Source organism: Solea senegalensis, linkage group LG10 (genome assembly GCF_019176455.1).
Source record: "Solea senegalensis isolate Sse05_10M linkage group LG10, IFAPA_SoseM_1, whole genome shotgun sequence".
Taxonomy (NCBI): domain Eukaryota; kingdom Metazoa; phylum Chordata; class Actinopteri; order Pleuronectiformes; family Soleidae; genus Solea; species Solea senegalensis.
In genome coordinates, this window is record NC_058030.1 from 24,227,167 (window position 1) to 24,241,530 (window position 14,364).

A 14,364-nucleotide genomic window follows, 5' to 3' on the forward strand; every position below is an offset into this window, starting at 1 on the left:
TGTTTTTCAAATATTAAATCAATAAAACTGTTGATTTTCAGTTGTGGCTTTTCAGGTGCAATCTGTAGTGCAACACTGCCATCTGCTGGACATGCAAACCTAAGCAGAAACCAGATAAAAGGAATGGATGGATTGGGTAGGGGTGGATGATATGAGCCTCAAATTATATAATAATTATATAATAATATTTGTGGCAATAGTTTAATAGACACAGTTTAAAAATAAACATGTTTGTTTTAACATGCAAGAATATGCAGATTCAATTACATTTTATATAGATAGTCCAACACAATTTGCCTCAGAGTTTTATCTAGCAAGTGACACCCTCTGTCCTTAGACCCTCATATCGAGAATTCCACAAAAAATCTTTTTACAGGGAAAAACCTCAGGAAGAGTCACAGAGGAGGGATCACTCTCCCAGGACAGACAGACGTGTCACAGACCTACAGAAACAAGTTCCTCAGATAACTCACAAAACCTCATATTTACAGGGAGGAAAAGAGGAGCATTTTCACACATCAATAGCATTTATAAAAATCATCATCATCATCATCTCTTCCAGGGTGTGACACGCACTATGACCATCTGGGATGAGTTGCAGCTCCTCATGTGACCCTCAAAAGGACAAGCCGTGGACGAAGGATGGATGAGGATAATATTACCGATATCAGTAATGAGTAGCTATAATGGCTATAAAATAAAAGTACAATCAATAACTCATAACCTGACATGGCTTGGAGGTGATGAAAACGACTGGAGGGCCACGAGTTTGAGACCTCTGTTCAAGAGGGTACTTTATAATTGTGTATTATTACACAAACATGTTCCTGTATGTAAATGAGCTGTGGGTGTTCACAACTGTTAGCACTTTATTTAATAAAGCTCAATGTGACCATTGGCGTCTTTGCATTAGGGGCAGCAGGGGCACGCCCCCACCAGAGGGCGCTGCTGTGCAGGGGAGGATTATCAGCTTGAATAAGTTTTCCTGTGTCAAAAATGTCATTGAGCACAAGTTAATGACTTCAACTTTGTCCAGTTTTCATTTGATGAACACACTTTATGTCTACAGTTTTGAAACTTCAGTTCTTTCACCCAATCGTTGTTACGACAGGAAGATACCCACTCTCTCATCTTTCCTTCAGAGATGAAGATTGCTGAGGTTCTACCCGTTTCAGTGTTTCAGCTATGAAGCATTCATGCAGACATTATGAATAAAAGATTGCAATCATTGTTAAACTGATGTTTGTATAAATGTTAACAGTATCTTCTAACAAATCACATGCCACAGTGTTTCCATCCAAACATATTTATTCATGTTAATTTCAGGGTAAAGGTCTCTCATTCACTACGATTGGTCCAGCAACCATTTCCTGTTTCCACTGATCACCTGCAACAGAAACCCATATTTTACATCTTTAAAAAAGGTTATGCAATTATATGTCGAGGTCTACAGGATGTTTTGCCTGGTGAAAGTTGTGTTAGGTAATTAAAGTTATTATTTAACCAACAAGCCAAAACATTTACTTAAAATAACAACATATTCAATCATATCTAATTAGAATTACTGACCGATTAGTAATGCCTTTACTTTTCATTATGTTTATATAGCCATCAAATGAAGAAAAGAAGAAAAACAGTTGTATTCTAGAAAAGATTGCACTAGCAGGAGTCTCAAAACAAAATACCTTTTCATAAACCTCAAACTGACAAAACTAATTAGTTATTTAGAGCAGAGCAGTTTACATAACGTCAGAGCAACCAAGAAACTGTAAAGTAAAATGTGCACCGATCACAAGAACCGTCTCCACTGCACAAAAAACTAATTAAAAAAAAGTTTGACACTGGCTTTAATATTTTGTCTCATGTTACCAGTGGTTGGTCTCGCGTCTGATGCTACACAGTTGAAGCGAACTTACTGGGATTTCCCTTAAAGCACTTAAAGTGTAAATGATTTCATTGCATGTCTTAATCTGTTTTTTTGTTGTAAAAATAAAAACATTTATTACACATACACATCAACTTACCTTGTTTGGTCAGAGGACTCCGTTGTCCTGTCCCACACTCGGTCTCACAGCAGGAACAGGCTTGATGTACGCCACTGGCTTCTGACCACCTGTCAATCACATGTTTAAGAATCCTCTCGTCACGTCAGGTAGCCGACATGCACGGTCAGTACGTTCACATGCAGTTTAATCGTGTATACAATCAGTTTATTAACCTGTACATGTGACTCTGCATCACTATAAGCTTGTGTGCACTTCACAAGAGCAGGTACTAGTTCACATAGAAACGCAGAGAAAAACAAAAGCGTTGAGCCGTGTTGGGGCCGTGGAGAAGCGCCGTAAGAGTAACTGGATTTTAGTCCATTGTCTTAGTCTGACTAACACCGGACTTTTAACGTGCCAGTGATTTACACGCTGTACGGTGGCTGCACAGCAAATGTCTGATTCACAACAGCCGTTCCGACAGAAACCATGACACGTTAGAAAAATGTCAAACATTAGAAAACATACAAAAAGGAAAGTGGCAGAGGTGAAGATGATGGAATTGTAGTGTTGACGGTTTCTCACCCATTTGAGAATGAACAGGCCTTGTTTGTAGCATCAACAGTTGCAGATGCTGCTGTTGCTCTCATACTGCATGTGATATAAATCTGCAGAGACACAGCGTCGATCAGTTTGACCCAACAGTCAACGTTAAAGTGTTGAGTGTGACGAGACTCACCACTCCACTGTTGTCTTGATGGAACCTGAAGGCCTCCACCTCGAACTGTAGCGTGTTGTCCAGCGACCGAGGCAGGAAGCGAGAGCTGGAGCCCGTCAGCTGACTGTCAAACAGACACCTGGACGCAGCACAGGACCAACGCGTTGAACAAAAACACACAAAACAAACACAAAAACAGCTCAGTGAACCCACCCATTGTTTCCCAGGAAGGCATATCGAGGGACGGTGTCGATGTTTGGGACCAAAGTGGCCACGCAGCTGTCCACCGTCACTCTGAGAGGAAGATGGTGAAACTGTTTGACTGAAACTTCAAACTTCATCATCTCACCCAACACAAACTGGGCAGACGGGCGAGGGAACTGCCAATCATCTGAGACACACAAAGACAAGGCTGTCAGGACCGCGCCACATGCCGTTATAATGTGTGTGTGTCTGTGTGTGTGTGTGTGTGTGTACACACACCAGTCATGAGTCGGAGGGAGAAATAGAGATTTTCTTCTGAAGCTTTCATGACACTGAAAGGAGCCCAGCTCGGCTTCAACAACCCAGTGCTCACATCATGCTTCCTAAAACACACACATTTTACTCATTAATCTCACATTTTATTTCATTCAAAATTCATTAATGTAGATTAATTGTGACTGAGTTTGTAATCAGATTAAAACAGAACTATGGCACTCGAGTGTCTTTGAAATAACACAATCCATGTTAGTTGTACAACATCTGACCTCACGTAGTGACACTCGATGTTGACGGAGACGTCTCTGGTGCGGAGTATTGGACTGTCTCCCAGAGGACTGGGACTGTAGAGCAGCATGAAGACGTACACAAAGGAGTCTTCGGACATCTGAAAAGCATTTTCTGTACATTAGACAGTATTTAACACAGGGGTGTCAAACTCATTTTTGTTCAGGGGCCACATACAGCACAATGTGATCTCAAGTGGGCCGGACCAGTAAAATAATAGCATAATAACAACCTATGACCAACAAGAACTTCATTTTTACAAAACATGACATTTCTTGAGAAATATAAGTGGAATTTCAACAATATCATGCCTAAATTTACTATGTACACATCACACTGGATCTATAAGGGCACAAACATTTAGTCACAGGTATCTGGAAGTGAAAAATATTGTATTTGACATCACGTTTAGATTGTAATCGTAGTGTGAAATTTCAACAAATTCATCCTGTGGGCCGGATTGGACCCTCTGGCGGGCTGGTTCTGGCCCCCGGGCCATATGTTTGACACCCCTGATTTAACATCACTGGAGTCAAACGTATCTCAAAGTATAATTCAGGTTTTTGTTCCGATGAGGTCCTGACAGAGCCAAGAAACACTGACATTTACACGAACACCAAGAAAACGACGCCACAGACACTGCAAGGCTCCGCGATCATGTCGTGTTTGAGCGGAACACACCTGTCGCTCTCTCAGTGGGAACATAACGTTTCCGTTACCGACGTCAAACTGCTGCAGAGTGACGAACAAACACATCTGATCACACCAGTGCAGTTGTGATGTAAACAGACACGTGCGGTGACACAGTGTCTCACTCACAACGTTACATTTATCATTCGACTACGACACAGGAAGTGCAGGTCTAATGCCGGCTTATTTGGCAACTTTGCATCACATGAATACATTTGACCAAAGGATTTCGACAAAGTCACAAAATAATCGGCTGGGTATTGAAGACACAACAATATTTCAGGTTTATATTTGTTTTCTCTGCTGCTATGTGCGGTGAAATGCATTCTGGGATACACGGATTTCCCCACGTACGCTCAAGTCACCGTATACTTAACAGGTGGACTCGCTGCTCGCGTGCTACGTTTCACAAGTACGGAGAAGGACAGACAAGATACTGAGAAACGGCCATGTTTTAAATTGATGCATGATCACTTCCTGTTGTGATCTCTTGCCCTGTGCGATGTTTTATACACGGCAAACTAAAGCCACATATCGTAGAACCTCACCAGAAGCTGGCTGCCACACCCATGCAGCTCTGACTCAAAGAACAGGACTTGAGCATCAGGATCCTCTCCTGTGGCAGGACAACCACCCAAAGTGACATCTGATTGCAGAACTGGTTTATCAATCCCCAGAAGGTCTTTCTTGACCACCACCCGCACAGAGCTCTCCCCACAGACAGCACTGATGCTGTCAGCTGCAGTCGGAGTCTTCAGCTCAAACTCTGGAGGGTGTCGTGGCTGCTCCTCAGCTGGTGGATCTGGAAACTTCCAAGACAAAGGTTCATGGATCGATTGCTTCTCCTGTTGGACACCTGAGAGAGAGCGATGCATTATAATATAAGATGTAAAGCTACAACGCGTGACTACTACAGCTTCATTATACACCTGGACCTGCAGTAAAATGTCCTCACAGGAAAACGTCTACACACGGCACCACTGGCTTACAGCAGGAAGGTTGCTGGTTTGAATCCCTGTCCTGGCATGTTCTTTCATCAGTGCTTCCTCGTGTTCATTAAATGCAGATTTTTCTCCTCATATTTGTAATGTTTAAGAAAATGGTTAAAAGGTAAACAACATCTTCACAAGTGTGAGAGAGCTGCAGTGCCTTTAGGAGCTCTGTGTGTGTGTGTGTGTGTGTGTGATCCACCAGACTCCTCCCGATTCCTGAAGTATTTGTATGTTTTAAAATAAGTGTGTCAGCCTGAAGCTTTAGTAAATCTCTCCCCTGTGATTTCTGACCAGTTTTCTGTCGGGTGACAAAGTCTGATTTTTAAACAACCACGATGTCCTTGAAGATGAACAAATATGAAAAATCTCCAACCACAAACAGATTACACGGTGCTTCTTTAATGCAGAGGTGCAACAACATCATAGATTGTATTATTCCTACTCCTGTATTAAGTCACTGCCTGAAAAGCCTCAGCCAGGTTTCATGATTCCAAAGCAAAGTCAATCAATTGGTCAAACTCAAATTGTCACTTATTTAATTTCTTCAAGATGTTTCTAATAAAGACAAGAGTTTCATGCTGCTCATGCCTACCTGCTGACTGCTGGACATCTCCTCTCTGGTCTTCATTCCAGTTTAAACGACGTGCTGCTGCTGTGTGAGCTCCACACAACAGCCACAAAATGACTCTGATGGTTGACATCATGTCAGTGTTGAGTGTCGTTCAGGGCAAAGCAGGTGACTTTGTAAAGCAGCAACATTTGACTCCACCCTCTGTCTGATTGGCCCAGCTGTGCCTCGTTTACCTGCTCCAACCTGCAAGCTGTTTCTTCACAAATGTGTTTTTCAAGTGGGGACATCACAGCGCGACACACAGTGGTGTAGTGGGTGGCACTCTTGCCTTTGCAGCAAGAAGACCTGGGTTCGAGCCCCAGTTGGAACCAGGGTCTTTCTGCATGGAGTTTGCATGTTCTCCTCGTGTGTATGTGGGTTTTCTCCGGCTTCCTCCCACAGTCCAAAAACATGCAATATGGGGATTAGGTGAATTGATCACACTAAATTGACCATAGGTGTGAGAGTGTAAGGTTGTTTGTCTCAATGTGACTGACAAACTGTCCAGGCTGTGACCCCCCCCACCCTGTCAGCTGAGATTACCGCAGCACCCCCGTGACCCTCCAGGGAAGAATAAAGTAGTAGATAATGGATGGATATAACAGCGAAAATGAAACAGCAGACATGTTAAATATTATATGTAGTCTATATAATGTTTGCACAATCAGCACAAAAATACATCACAATAAAACACCAAATACCTAAATTATAATGTGTCAAAATAAAACACCAAATACCTAACTTATAAATGTGTCAAAATAAAACACCAAATACCTAACTTATAAATGTGTCAAAATAAAACACCAAATACCTAACTTATAAATGTGTCAAAATAAAACACCAAATACCTAACTTATAAATGTTATCAAAATAAAACACCAAATACCTAACTTATAAATGTGTCAGAATAAAACACCAAATACCTAACTTATAAATGTGTCAGAATAAAACACCAAATACCTAACTTATAAATGTGTCAAAATAAAACACCAAATACCTAACTTATAAATGTATCAAAATAAAACACCAAATACCTAACTTATAAATGTATCAAAATAAAACACCAAATACCTAACTTATAAATGTATCAAAATAAAACACCAAATACCTAACTTATAATGTGTCGAAATAAAACACCAAATACCTAACTTATAAATGTATCAAAAAAACACCAAATACCTAACTTATAAATGTATCAAAATAAACACAAATACCTAACTTATAATGTGTCAAAATAAAACACCAAATACCTAACTTATAAATGTATCTAAAACTATATAAATGTGTCAAAATAAAACACCAAATACCTAACTTATAAATGTGTCAAAATAAAACACCAAATACCTAACTTATAAATGTGTCAAAATAAAAACACCAAATACCTAACTTATAAATGTATCAAAATAAAACACCAAATACCTAACTTATAAATGTCAAAATAAAACACCAAATACCTAACTTATAAATGTGTCAAAATAAAACACCAAATACCTAACTTATAAATGTGTCAAAATAAAACACCAAATACCTAACTTATAAATGTATCACCAAAATAAAACACCAAATACCTAACTTATAAATGTGTCAAAATAAAACACCAAATACCTAACTTATAAATGTATCAAAATCAAAATAAAACACCAAATAATGTAATGTGTCAAAATAAAACACCAAATACCTAACTTATAAATGTGTCAAAAATAAACACCAAATACCTAACTTATAAATGTATCAAAATAAAACACCAAATACCTAACTTATAAATGTATCAAAATAAAACACCAAATACCTAACTTATAATGTGTCAAAATAAAACACCAAATACCTAACTTATAAATGTGTCAAAATAAAACACCAAATACCTAACTTATAAATGTATCAAAATAAAACACAAAATACCTCTTATAAATGTGTCAAAATAAAACACCAAATACCTAACTTATAAATGTGTCAAAATAAAACACCAAATACCTAACTTATAAATGTGTCAAAATAAAACACCAAATACCTAACTTATAAATGTATCAAAATAAAACACCAAATACCTAACTTATAAATGTGTCTTATAAATGTGTCAAAATAAAACACCAAATACCTAACTTATAAATGTGTCAAAATAAAACACCAAATACCTAACTTATAAATGTATCAAAATAAAACACCAAATACCTAACTTATAAATGTATCAAAATAAAACACCAAATACCTAACTTATAAATGTATCAAAATAAAACACCAAATACCTAATTTATAAATGTGTCAAATAAAACACTGTATTTAAAATGTACGTTGTTTTTTTCTTTGTTTTATTTTGAATGTATTTTTTCATTACTTATCACATCATCCTGCTGTGGCTCCGCCTCCGTCGGTGCTCTTTTAGTGAGTGGTATTTTGAGTGGTATTGTCAATGAAATGAGAATATAATAAACAGGTTAATTAACAAAGAAAACAGACCAGACAGACTTCACCCCATTCACACAAGTCTCTGGCGGCCTCTGTTGGTCATGTTGTGGAAGTGCAGAAGAACAGACAGACACACAGAGCCACTAAAAACCACTCCCTGTAGCCCCATTTCAATTATATTTATTGCATGTGCACTTTATAAGACACTACAAGATATCAGTGGAGGTTCACCGTCGCACATTATAGAGAACAACACCTCACGTGTAGCTAATGCTGTTAGCATACACCAGTGATCGTGATGAGCTAGTATTTGTGATATAGGCTCCTCCTACTTTTCTGTAAACGGGGTGAGATCTCTGAACCAGAGACTTGTTCAATGATTTGAAAGCGTCTAGTGTCTACGGCATACGACTTAAAGTTCAAAAATGCCTTTAACTTTATTTTAGTGATGAATAAAATCACTGTTCATATCTAACTGTGGGCATGTTGTTGGACGGGCTCTGCTTTTATTGATGTGCTTAAAGTCTACTCCACACAAACAGCGTGAATACAGTCCTGCTCACACTTGTTTAAAAGGACCAGTGTTTGTGTGCAGTTACATTTGCTGACTGGTTCTGGTATTTGTGTGCAGTTGCCTCTGGTTTTTCCTTTCAGCACACACACACACACACACACACACACACACACACACACACACACAGCAGCCTACAGTTTAGTACAGTAGAGGGGTGACAGAAGGAGAGGTGAGGCAATAGCCCCCTTTTTTCAGGCCAGAAAAAGACCCCAATTGTGTCTGAGTGCCCTTCTCTCCCTCGTCTCGCCTTGCATGCCTCTGGAAGAGCAAATAAAAGAGAGAAAGAGATTTAGAGAAAAGGAAATGGAAGGAGGGAAGGCTGGTTCGCTGTGCAGCTGCTCCTATGGAGGCCTTAGGATGAAATCAGAGTGGCTGAGAAGAAAGGAATGAGACAAGAGGGAGAAAGAGGGGAGAGGGGCCACCCATAGGTGTGAGGCACACTCCACAAATCAGACCACTTTTTTCCAGTCTCTCTCTCTCCCTCTCTCTCCCCCTCTCTCTCTCATAATTTCTTGATCAGGGCTTGTAGTGTAGCGGCCCTCCACAGAGCTGTGATTGTTATAACAGAAACACACACACACACACACACACACACACACACACACACACACACACACACACACACACAGGGCAAGAAGTGATGCTTTCTTCTCCTCTCATTACTCTTATTGAAGCCTCTGGTTTACACTTGGACAAAAGTCCCTTTCCTTTTTTTTCTTTCTGCATTGCATGAGATAGATCACCCCAAAACGTTAGGGCAACAATCGCTTATAAAGCTGCTCATCTTTGTCGTGTTTTACGTTGAAAATGAATAGAAGCGTGTTTCCTTCTCTCTTTACTGCCACTGATTTGCCCTCCAGCAAACCCTCCACATTCTCTCAGTGGACTTACACATCTGAAATCACAACCCAGTCTCAGCAAATAGATTGTGAATAGAACTTGACAAATGTTGATGTTACCGGCATTGGATTGTATTTTGTTGAAATGGGCGGATTTGTTTGAAAGCTGAAGGCGACACGATCACCACTATCCATGTGGATGATTTGTTATCATGACGAATCTGCAAATTAACGGCCTACACTGATGTTCCATTGATGATGTCACCGAGGGGAGTGGCTCTCCGACGGGGGGCCACTCAGCCGGCTCCCGCCCGCCGTCCTACTTCGGGGCCGATGTTCAGGCCCGGGCTGGAGCCTCATCAGGGGCCTGCCCACTAGTTTAGCAACGCCCACTGCATCCATGGAGTTATTCTAGAAAATAATAGCCAGTAAATAACGCCTCCATGATGGTTTGTATATGATAAATAAATAAATAAATAAATAATGCCGGCTTCATGACCTCCACGCTGGCTCTGCAGTGATGTCACGTTCACGGACAAATCATTTGAAAAAATCTTTGGTCAACATTTTAAGTGAAGGCTGTGCCACCATCATGTGAATGGTTGTAAATGATTTGGATAGAAAAAGCACTGCACATGGTTGTGCTGTGTGAAATATTATAGAAAATGCTATAAATACAGAGCACTGATGACACCATTGTGTTATCTGGTTTCCACATTGTTGCCTTCCAGTGTGAGGTGAAATGATTCACCACTGTGTTTTTACACAGGAATCATAGGGCAGACAACAAATCATCAATCTCCTGACATTTCTAACAAACTTACTATATATTTAACAACTGGAGACATGTGTAACAGCAAAGCATGTGAGGAGTGGTCGGCGCTCAGTGACGGCCACGCTTCACGACACAAACACACACATACATGGAAGTTGATCAAGTATATGCAATGAGATCAGGGAGGTGTGTGTGTGTGTGTGTGTGTGTGTGTGTGTGTGTGAAGAAGGGGGAAAAAAATGAGCCCTCTTACTTTTTCATGTGTCCATATTGTTCTGCAGTGGTGAGCGCAGGCTGGACACACGCCTGCCATTTGGACAACAGGTGGTCAGGCATGTTTGGGTCAACAGACCGTGGTGAATAAGGAACGTGCCAACGCAACCAACAAAGGATGAAATATTAGGTTTGGGGTTTGAATAGGGTGAGCACAAGTTCATCGTTCATTGTCACTAATTGCCCGACTGACTTCATTTTATTTCATTAGGGGAATAATCTGTCTGGATTACATATAGTGCTTTTAATCACATAATTGAAATGTGTAACAGAGAAAAACTGTTGTGTTAGTTTGTGTGAACAGAGGACCTTTTGCTTTACAAGTTAATTTCACTGAGGTACATTTGAAATTTGCTGATTTTCTCTCTGGACCCTGAGGTAGAGGTGCTCCACTTGATTTATTTATTTTGGAGAAAAGAAATATGAGACATACAGTAAAGGGTGATTATTTCAATCATCTATCATTCTACGTCTTTTCCCGGCGCTATCTCACTTCTGTCCGCTGCGTTACAGTAACAGGTGCTCCTGGAATGAAGTACAGTATATGAACACCATTAGCCAATACATCACAACATGTCGTCTTCATTATGAAAAGTCGGCCTGCGTGTCTGGTCAGAGTCTTTGACCCCCTCCAGCCAACACTTTGACAGCTAGACAAGGCGCCAAGCTGCAGGCCACAGCGCTGATGAGTCATGAGAGCAACTGTCTATTCTGCACTATTGTCTGGGGTAGTGCTACTGTCTGTAAGACAAAAGAAGCACCTGCTTTATCATCCACACACACACACACACACACACACACACGCAGTGGTCTGCCATGTGCCTGACACAAGGCCACTGTGTGTCTGTAACCTTCTGTTTTAAAATGAGGCGAGTGTGATGTGGGGCTTGGCGTGTAATACACACTTGGGATTTTTTGTGTGCGTGTTGGGGGTGGGAAAGCTCGCTATAGGGGTCAGTTTGGCGGGAAGGGGGGGTTTGCTGGATTTACATCTGTTCAGCAGCGTGTCAGGCTGTGTGCTGCACCACAGACAACACACACACACACACACACAAGCACATGCGGCCATTTGTGAGGAACAGAGCGGCATCATGTTGGCATGTGCCTGATTAACAACAGGTCAATCTGTCCATCTGTGCGCATGTGTGTACACGAGCGGTGGAAGCACAACACTAACACTTGTTCAGCATCTGTCCTGCGAGGCATGTCCAATGAGCGGCTCACAGCAGTGATGCAGGGACACACAGGCAGACTCAGTCATAGCTGTCAGGCCTCACCATCGCTGGGGCTGCTGATGAAGAATAGCTCATTCATGAGCTGTCAGGATAATCGCATGTACCGCTCTTCACACGGCCAGTGGCAAATAAAGAGAAAAAAGCTTTTGTGATGGTGGAGTTAAGTAAATGTGCTGCTTCTTGATGCATCTAAGTTGCTGCTGGATGATTTTCACATGGTTGTGTTTAATACATAAATACTGACCATTGTCATTAAGGATATCAACAGTCTTAAAGTGGATTCTACTCACGAGTCACAAGTCTTGATTGTCATTATACAAAAAAGACAATAGTATCCGATGTGTCCTTGGGCAAGACGCGTAACCTCAAGCCGCTCGTGACGGCTGTGTGGGTGAATGGGTATGAAACATGAGTGATAGATAGTGAATGGGTGAAAATTGGTGCTCTATACAGTAGATACAGACCATTTGTGACCAGCCACGAGAAAATCAGCAACAAGTCAGCAAAGCAAACATCGACTCAACAGAGATAGATAGATTCATTTTTTAAATTTGAGATTTTCGTTTTTTTATGCAATATGCAAGTTGAAATTTAGATTTTTCAATATATACATATATATATATATATATACATATATATACATATACAGTATATACATGTATATATATATATATGTATATATATATATATATATGTATATACTGTATGTATATATATATATATATATATATACGTATATATATATATATATGGAAAACAACACAGGACGTGATGACGACACTTGTACCCAAATACTCCCAGCAGCAGTTAAGTGCTGTTGTTACTGTGTATATTTATGTAAATGTAAACATGTAAATATTTTGAAATTAAAATATTCTTTATAAATAAATATATAAACAATATTATGAGATTGACAAATATAAATGTTTGTCATTCTTTGGTCCATATGGTAGGACTTTAATAGGCCAACAATGTCTGTAAATTGCATGTAATCATGCATAAAAGCTATTCAAATTGTCATTTTTAAAACATAATAACAACTCTCTGAAGTCCTGTCCTCTCTAACGATGTTGTTTGAGAGAGTTTTCGTATTCTATTTCGTGTTTTAATGAGTCAAAATGACCACTTACAGACATTTTGTATGAAATTATCAATCTTTCCAACAGAACTTGATGTACAGGAAGTTCTGTTACACGTTTCATAGATTCAAGATTTTTATTTGTCTTTTCCTCATGAAGGCAGATGAAATGACTTTTCAGTTTTACTTTACATTCCCACCAGCTTACTATGAAGATGTGTAAAAAAGAACAACATATGGACAAATTAGCAGCTACGAGTGTCTCATTCTTACGGCATAGAGAAAACAGACCCATAAAAAGTCATTCTTACCTTTGTGAAACGTCCTGCTGCAGCATTGGTAGAGGAGGAGGTTCGCTGGATAAGGAGAGCATGGTTGCAGGGATGGCCAATGAGACATCAGGTGTGAAGTAGGGATGTCACGTTTAACTGATTCTGGTGTGAAACGTCACGGTTAATAAATTGTGAAAGCTCCCCTACACCGTGATTCTGTTGACATTCATAAAAACGTACCGGAGATTAAGCCGGTACCATAGACAGATTAGCGCGACTCGCACGGAACCAAAATAATGCAACACATACACTGCTTGATAAAAATACTGCATCCTCTACTAAAGAAGAACAAGAGCGAGACACTGTCAGCCACACGTTATATCCGCCAAACAAATGTCTGAAGTCTGCTGTATGAGACTATTTTGGTTTGCTGAAGGTGTCGTTGAAGACGAAGGATCACCATCTGCAAACACGCTGGAAAGAAGCTGCTGCCAAAGGAGCCAACACAACGAACTTAATGCAACGACAAAATTAAACTCAATAAAGGTGATGCAAAAGCAATCAGTGAAAATACACAAGTGGTGAGTTATTAAAGTAATACTGATGACGCTTTATCAACCTAAATTCAATACAAACATAGTACTTATTATTGTTAGTGCTGAGAATGTGAATATGCTCACATTTTTGCACTTGAACATGAACTAACACACTGCAAGTGTGCCAAAGGCCCTCCAACCAGAAATAGACAGAATAGTTTATATTTCATTTTGGAAAGTTTGACCTTGTTTCTTTTTATTTATTTTAATTTCTATTGTGCAATTTAAGTTTTAAAATCTGATGAATGCTGAAACCAAAAGCTAGCTTAATATTTTAAGTTCACTATTCTGGTTATATATCAAACAATGTTGTATTATAGTTTATCAAAGGCTACTACAGCCTTTAACTGTGTTTATTGTCTTTGGGGGGGGGCGTGCCTACTAAGACTAATATGTAGCCTATTTCTACACAGACTTTGTTTTTAGACATGTATTAACAATTCTTAAACACCAACTATAGAGTCTTAAAGGCACACTCTCGAAATACTGTAAGTTCTAAATGTAATCTGTAAATTAAATCCTACTCTAAAAAAAGAAAGAGAGTAACATAACATAC

At 39.6% G+C, this 14,364-nt stretch overlaps 1 protein-coding gene across 1 annotated transcript; it reads right to left on the reverse strand.

Moving 5' to 3' along the window:
* Positions 1 to 1,290: 1,290 nt before the first annotated feature.
* Positions 1,291 to 5,984, reverse strand: LOC122776167 (zona pellucida sperm-binding protein 3-like). The gene is made up of 9 exons (XM_044036561.1): positions 5,746 to 5,984; positions 4,710 to 5,017; positions 3,453 to 3,571; positions 3,187 to 3,290; positions 2,917 to 3,094; positions 2,725 to 2,842; positions 2,571 to 2,653; positions 2,025 to 2,113; positions 1,291 to 1,387 (listed from the first exon to the last, which is right to left on the reverse strand). Exons 1-9 carry the CDS (start codon positions 5,855 to 5,857, stop codon positions 1,323 to 1,325), a joined length of 1,176 nt encoding a protein of 391 aa, XP_043892496.1. The 5' UTR covers positions 5,858 to 5,984; the 3' UTR covers positions 1,291 to 1,322.
* Between the last annotated feature and the right edge of the window lie 8,380 nt (positions 5,985 to 14,364).